Source organism: Triticum aestivum, chromosome 7B (genome assembly GCF_018294505.1).
Source record: "Triticum aestivum cultivar Chinese Spring chromosome 7B, IWGSC CS RefSeq v2.1, whole genome shotgun sequence".
In the NCBI taxonomy this organism is placed as follows: domain Eukaryota; kingdom Viridiplantae; phylum Streptophyta; class Magnoliopsida; order Poales; family Poaceae; genus Triticum; species Triticum aestivum.
Window position 1 is genome coordinate 9,194,729 of NC_057813.1, and position 8,123 is coordinate 9,202,851.

The 8,123-nt window shown below is 43.5% G+C and overlaps 1 protein-coding gene across 1 annotated transcript; it reads right to left on the minus strand.

Annotated features, from left to right (window-relative positions):
• Positions 1–244: 244 nt before the first annotated feature.
• Positions 245–7,056, minus strand: LOC123156765 (protein-tyrosine sulfotransferase). Its single transcript, XM_044574944.1, has 12 exons — positions 6,332–7,056; positions 6,036–6,210; positions 5,881–5,952; positions 5,148–5,436; positions 3,823–3,963; positions 3,053–3,157; positions 2,400–2,547; positions 1,798–1,850; positions 1,633–1,701; positions 1,423–1,542; positions 862–1,095; positions 245–494 (listed from the first exon to the last, which is right to left on the minus strand). Exons 1-12 carry the CDS (start codon positions 6,384–6,386, stop codon positions 354–356), a joined length of 1,602 nt encoding a protein of 533 aa, XP_044430879.1. The 5' UTR covers positions 6,387–7,056; the 3' UTR covers positions 245–353.
• Between the last annotated feature and the right edge of the window lie 1,067 nt (positions 7,057–8,123).

Consider the following 8,123-nt stretch of genomic DNA (forward strand, 5'->3'; position numbering starts at 1 on the left):
CATCCACCCGTGATCATTCTGGTGTGTCATGTGAAGAGGGCTGCAGTGCAGTGCACTACTGTTCGATCCATCCTCACTTCCTGATTATGCTTCACACTTCTGTTTAACCTGTTTTCACCGGGAAGGACCGGCTTCTGCCAGTTAGTTGTAACTAACTGTTTCGTCCATGCACCTTTAACAAATTTGTTGTGTAGGGTAAAAGAGCATGCCACTACGAGTCGGAAGATTTCACTCGCAGTAGACAGACACCATTGAAGCACATGTTAACATCTTTGCCCCAAAGAGTAGCAACGCAAATCCCTGGACAACATCGGCTGTACATGGAAATCTAGGGGCTGTATCTTCCTCATCTATCAAACCTTAAGTTTTAATGTTCTTCTACCTGCTACAACAAACACAACAAAAACCATGGTGACCGTAATCCCGAGACCAAATGAGGCCACCTTCCACCAGGTAAAGCAACTCCAGGATTCGCAGACCGCATCTATCCAGTCCTGAAGAAAAAAATGGCCACAAGCACATAAGAAATGAGACCACCTGAGTAAAAAACTAGAAATTGTGCATGAAACAGGCTGTAAAATCAAATCAGAAAGGCTAAGATCATAATGGATTCACCAAGGCATGGCAAGATTAAGATTTGATCTATCATGCTTGTACTTAGTATAACTGCTCATACTATGTATACACGTAGATTATATACACATTGAATGTCCTGAGTCCTGAATGCTTTTACCAAACAGGATGTCCTGAGTCCTGAATGCTTTTACCAAACAGGATGTCCTGAGTCCCTGAATTTGGGTACGGAAGGTTGAAGGGACAACATACGTTTAGGGAGGAATAATTAGATGAGCTTGACCAAACCTTTTGATCTGTCAATTGTTTGTGTTGCACCACCATGGGATGCTGGCCTTCATATGAGCTTGACCGAACCATTTGATCTGCCAATTGTTTCTGCTGCACCACCATCGGATGCTGGCCTTTAAGCATAAGATGTTCTTGTTCAAAAATCTTCTTAGCATACTCATAGAGTTCCATGTCTAGGCTGTTCAGTGAGATAATTTGATTCAGAATTGCCTCAGGTACATGACGCCTTGCCTGGAAACAAAAAAGTGTAATCTTAGACTTTCACCAAACTTTACAGAGAATACAGGAATAGTTGAGAAACAAAACAATGTGTTCGCTGACATAGAATTAAACTGATTCAACAACTTAATTTGGAAACCATAGAGGACATCATTTGATAAGCACGTTATAAAATTGTGTCCTTTAATATTCCTGGTTCTCATGTATACTTATTTCCGGGTTCTGACACAAAGGAAAAAAGATTCAGGTATGTCATGATAATTTTTCAATGCCAATAACATAGAAGAAAAATGAATAAAAATTTCAAATCACAGGCATTTCATCCACTTCTATACTCACCGCCTTTGTAAAATTTGCCGCCGCAACCTTCTTTAGGGATATTCTGCGACGGCTAGATTGGGACTTTCGCAGTTTTGCAATGCAACCCTCGTAAGTTTCCATCAGTTTACCAACAGTCATCTGCCATCAACAATAACATCACGTTAGAGATGGCAAGATAACAATAAAGAAACTGTGAATATAAATGCACAGTTCGGGTAGATGTATTACATTTCCTTTTCCATGATCATCCTCAGTAGTGTTCAGAGCTTCATTATTTTTCCAGCCATGGGTGCTATTCTATCAGGAAAACAAAAAAAGTAAGTACAACTGTAAATATCCTAACCATCTTACGCAATGCAACAACTCAATTGTAAATCTTAGCCACCCTATTACCATATGTTCATTTGTTTCTTCATCCTCTGGATCCAGCATGGACGAGTGAGAGTCTGAGAAAAAAAGATAAAATATTAGATTCTTTGCTTTTGCACAAGTACATCCAAAAACTGGAGCACCACACAATAAGAACAGAGACAACACTATTGTCACTTTATGTCATTTCACAAAATTACTGGTTTAACAAAATACTGTTTTCGTGTCCAAATTGTTTTCATGTTATACTGGTTTTAGGAAGGAACTCCTTCAAACAAATACGGCTTACACACGCTGCTGCACGAGAGCCTTCTTCCCACTTGGACGAGCATTGTTGAATGACATGTTGTCTTTTTAGGACTTATTCTTGCAACTCGCATGTCTTGTTATGTACCAACATCTAATTCTCCTTGCTTTATGAATTGTGAAAATAAAATGTAGTTATGTATTGCTATTTAATTCATGGAAGTCTGATCCAACATATTGTTCTCTTATCTTTCAGATTTAACAGAAACAGAAATGAGGGGTTACTACTCTTCAGTTTATGAAGCTACTATATAACATGAGCACGACTTCTGCAGCTGTGTGATAAAGGAGAAAGGCTGCGAGCTTTCATGTTTTCGTACCGGTGCCACTGGGTTGATCTTCCTGAACATCTAACTTCAACGCTCCAGATTGTGAAAGCACTTGTGCTCCTACCATATGAGCGAACAACCTTGCAGATTCCTCATGATCCTCTGTAAGTCCTACGTACAGCATACGGTCCAGCCTGTTCTGTGATTGAAAATAATGATACTCATTACAGCAGGAAGAATTTAAGAAGTATAAATCTAACTTGGCTTAGGAAATGAAATGTAATATGGTTAACTAAATGTTAGTGGCATAGAGCTTATAGTCGCGATGCACAGATCACTGAATTTTGTATGCCAAAGAATGGAATTATGGATCTTGCACGTTGGCCAATGGAGTGCACATGGAAACAGTTTTCATGAATTGAACTGTTTGACTTTTGGTACTCCCTCCGTTTTTATTTACTCTGCATATTAGAGTTGACTGAAGTCAAACTTCATAAAGTTTGACCAAGTTTATAGAAAACAATATAGACATTTATCATAATAAATCTACACGATGTGAAAGTACATTCAATAATAAATCTAATGTTATTGATTTGTTATTGTATATCTTAATATTTTTGTTTATAAGCTTGGTCAAAGTTTGTAAAGTTTGACTTTGACCAAAGCTAATATGCGAACTAAATAAAAATGGAGGGAGTATATACCTTAGCAACTTGAAGCACAAAACGACCAAGATCAGGGTGCTTTCTAACACAATGTCGAACCTCATGTGCGCCATTGAAGTAAGAATTATTTGTTAGCCCAGTGATCTGCCGAGGTAACATGGGAAAGCAAAAAGAAATATTAGCAGCCACATTTTTTAAGCTGAACATCATACAAGGACCCTGGGACAATGGTACACTGCATATGGCACTGGGACATTGAAATGAAAAAAAAATGCTTACTTAATGACCGAATGTTGACGTTATTCACGAAAAAGGAGCAAAGAAATAAAATCTAAGTTTATTTTCCACTTCATTTTGAAAAAGCACAGGTATTTAGTAAACGAGTGGTTGCACATGCAGCACATTTCGCCATTTCACTTTGGAATTAAGCCTTATCAAATGCTTATTTGGTCTACCAGTCAGCTGGCAGAAATGAATAAAGTGGATTAAATAATGTTTGCAAGTACATACATAAGTTTAATTGGGCAAGTCCATCATGGTTCTCTGTTTTACTTCCAAATGACGACAAGCATTTAAAGGAATAGTGCATCTTAGCCAATGGTCACACATTTATCAAAGATTGTGGCATTTATACATTTAATAATAAATTTCGTGTAGAGTACACCTTAGTCAACAACTCAATGGTCACACATTGACTGAAAATAGTGGAGGTATATACAATTATCAAAGTTTCCAGTACACAACGAAATACAACAGAGAGTAAACAAGTAAAGGCATAGACAGCAATGCTGTCACAGAAGTTTGCATACCTGAAAGGTAGCTCCATTGTGAATGATTTCATGGGCAACAGGGTCATTGATGTACTGGTGCAATGGCATAACCATGTCTTCCACATCATATGCATTAATCTTCTTGCTACTTGGCACGCTGTCATTCCCTCTAGCATCTCTCTGACAGATGAAAAAATCTCTTATCTTATTGCAAGAACATATGCAATTGATAAACCATACATTAGCTCTATGTGTTAACTAATTCCAAAATATATCTGAAGACACATTCCTAACCATTCACATCAACTGAAGTATAACTAATAGTTAAGCTCAAGCCATAACACTAATACCCTACAAAGCACGGACACGGCTGGAAGTGCCGAACTGCCGTTCTAATACGGCAGGATACGGGGATACGCCGGGATACGCGAACTTTGCATTATCCCCCGAATTTCGATTTTAAAGAAAGAAAAAAATGCAGGGATACGCCGGGACACCTACGGGATACGTTTGGGACACGGCCTGGCCCAAAACAGCATCGGCCCAACCCAGTATACCTAATCTATTTTGCAGGCCGCACGCTCTCGTCCCTCCCTCCCAGCCTCCCAGGTCGCACTGTAACGCGCCGCCAGCCTCCTGGATCGAAGCCGCCGCCGCCTGGACTCCTCGTCGCCGCCGCCTGGATTCGACCAGCAACCGCTGGCGCTACCCCCAGCCTCGCAGGTAACCCATCAGCCTCTCCCGTCTCCTCTTTCCTCAACCTCTTCCTCTTTTATTCTTCAGATTTGCTTGTGCTGCTGCTGCTCATGCTTGTGCTGCTGGCCTGCTGCTGCTCATGCATGTATTGTCTTCCAATTATGTCTTGCCTTCTAATCTTCTTTACTGTTTGTGTTAGATGCGTTTTGCAAGATGGATGCAGCTTGCAATGACAACATTACATGGGGGGAAGAGGATCAATCAAGCACTTGATAAAAGAGACACCAAATGGGGCACTATTCTCTATTCTGACCTCTTTCTCATTAATTTTCGGTCTTAAATGTATATTACATGGCATATTTTTATTTTATTTTATATATACTCGCCGTATCCCCGAATGGCTGTTTTTAAAAATGCCGTATCCCGTATCCCCGTCTTTCCGTCCCCGTGTCCGTGCTTTTTAGCTAATACCCCGATCGACCCAGGTGCCGTGTAACATAAGGATAAGGGACCACACTTGAAACCCTCCCTGTAACAACTCTAAGAGCTGATCCTAACAAAGTTTCAAATATGGAGACACTACCAATATATACAGAAAAAGGGCTTGATAATCAGATCCAATATATATTGCTAATCATTCTTTCTTGAAAAGATGGAAGTAAGCATACCCTGGCGAAAAGATCTTCTCTCATCCATGGAACCAAGTATTTCCAAGGCCATATGTCCAGTGTACTTACAGCACGTGATTTTGTTAACACACGGCTGGTCATTGTCTTGGCAGATGTTAAGTTTGGATGCACAAGAAATCTGGCTGCAACTTCCACGGAGAACTCATACGTGCTAAACACACGATCAACTGGATTCCTTAGTATTGTCACCACGGAAGTCCTCTCCCTTGGCAGCTTTGAAGTTAAGCTATAGTCATCATGGCTAACAACCAGCGTGCAATCAGGATGGCTGACATGAAGGCAAAAAAATACCATTAGTAACTAGAAAAAGTTTGCAACTGTACTTGTGCGTTATAACTGAACACTGCATCTATACCAACAAACTATCTCACAGGCTCACAATTTGTTGGCATAACGCGTACAAGAGTCACAATCCATGCAACTTTTCAATTACCAACTTCAAATTATAGTGCTTAAGAACATGCCGGAATGAAGTAACAGAACATTTAGCCAGGTAAGCGCCAGAATGGCATTCCAATATATATGAAAATATCCTGAACCATAGGCACTGCAGGCATCATGACGAAAATCTGAAAAATTAACATAGCACTTTCTAAGCACTGTTTACAGACAACAGAGCTGTTGTTCCTGTTTGGCTAGTCAACATGAAGTTTCAAGATAAAACCCAGATGACAGACCCAACTCGGCAAAGCAGAGAACAAAATCTCCTCACCTTGGGTCGAACCGCAGCTTATCATAGGAGCGGGGGCATTCCTGAGCATTCGTATACAGCTTCTTCAAGAAACTGCCAAGCAACAGTATCAGTATAACACAATCGTAGATGGGGATGAACCAGACAGTTAAGAGGTCCAGCTCCAGCGAACCTACCAGTGGAAGTAGGTACGCCCACCGGTTCTGGGAATGTGAAGGAAGAAGAGCAAATCCTTGAGGTTCAGTTTGTCGCCGCCATTGTCGCCCTCCCCGACTGAGTCCGCCCAGCCCTTGACGGCCCCCTCGCAGCGCGCGTAGTCGTCAGCGGAGCTGGCGAGAGGAAGCACGGTCGCTGCAACACCAAAGACGACCGCCATCACCATCGTGAAAATCAGAGCAGAGCGCCGTGATTTCGCCAGAGTAATTCAACGGAGAACGATCCTACCAACACGAGGGATGCAGGGAGGGGATACCTGACATGGCGAGGAGGAGCGCGAGGGCGAGACCCAGGCCGAGCGGCCGCGCCATGGATTCGGCCGGCGGGCTCCTCCGGCGCGCAGATCCGAGGCGCGGCGCGGCGATTGAGGAGAGGACGAGGACTAGGAAGCGGGAGCGAAGCAGCGAAGGAACCGGGGGAGGGGGGCGAGGGCGCACGCACGCTTAAAACGGGAAGGTGGGTGGGGTGGGGGCGGAGACGGAAGGATCGAGAGGGGGGGCGGGTGGCGGCGGGGAATTCAGCGCGCCGTGCCGGCGGGGAGGCGGCCTCGGCACCGGCGCCCCGGCATCCGCCGCTTTCCTCGCCCCAACTTTTCCCCCTATCCCTCGCCTCGCCTCGCCTCGGCCCGTGCGGTGGCGCCCCTTGTTTATTCTCCCTCGCGCGCTCCCCGCAGTCTGGTGCCGGTCGCTCTCTCTCTCTTTCTGTGCTCGGGCGGAGGGGAGGGGATGGGTGGCAGCGTGGTGCGCCGGCGGGGAGGCCGAGGCCGGGGCGGGCGTGGATACACAACTCCTAGTGGTGGTGGTGCGGTGGTGGCCCGCCCGTGCGGGTGGGGGTGGTGGTGGCGTTGGAAAGCGCGGCGGAAAGGTGGGCGGATTTCCTCGCCACTTGCGCCGCCACGCGATGGTGCCGGCCGTCCCTCGGCCCGGTTTCCGATCGCTCACGGCTCTCCGGCGAGGCGGGTGCGGTAGGAGTGTTCGTCTGCGGTGGCGCGACACGTCGTCGTTGTATTAATCTCGTGTTCTGCGCGCCATTAATCCTGGATGGATCATGAGGGCATTGATGAATGAATTAACTCCCACTGAGAACCTGCCCCGGATAGAATGTTCAGAACACATGAAAAACGAAAAAAGAGGGTAAATTACACCTTTTTATTTACATTTATTTAAGATAACATTAGGGGTGAAACCGGCCGGATTTGGACGGATGATCATTATATTATACTGTAATAATCATATTTCATATTTATTTTCGGATGTGGTTACGAATACCGGATTATGCGGATTCGAACACCGGATTATGCAAATTCGAAAATGGTATGGTAATCAAACGACGGCGGGCCGGATCGATCATTTACGTATTCATGATATGCTTTAAACCAAAATTATACATAAACATTGAGCAGATATTATGTTATTAAAATGAGCCAAATAAATCACTAGCAAGTACTCCCTCTGTACCGAAATAGTTGTAGCTGGAGTAGCTGGGAGTAGTATATGTCTTGTCTCATGTGCAAAGATATCATTCACGCATTGCTAGTCAATACTTAAAACTTCTCCCAGAAATCGGATTTGGAATTTAGAATATCAGATTATCCGATTACAAATAATGGATTATCCTACCATGTCGTATATTTGCAATATATCCTATCAATCATAATCGTATATTTAGAGATCAGATTGTTGTATCTTATTGTATCCTTGTCTCTTATTATATCCTATAAAAACGGTTTCGAATGAAAAATATCGTAACCACTTTCACCCTTAGATAAGATTGAGTTTGTGACACTTTTTTACCATTGATTAACAGAAATTCCAACAGAGTACACTGTCTTAGCAAGTTTGTTCATGTTTTTACCCCTTTTGAAAAGCTACCCCGATCTATGGGGTATGTTCGAAAAAACTATCTCAAGTGGAACGATGGGTCGGATGCCCATCAATGGCGCATTCCTACGAGAAGCTTTTGACGTCGGATAGGTTGTGGGGCGATGTCGGTTCTTTTTTAGCAGACTTTGCCGAATCCAAGCCTAGAAAATCAAAACCATTAGCAAA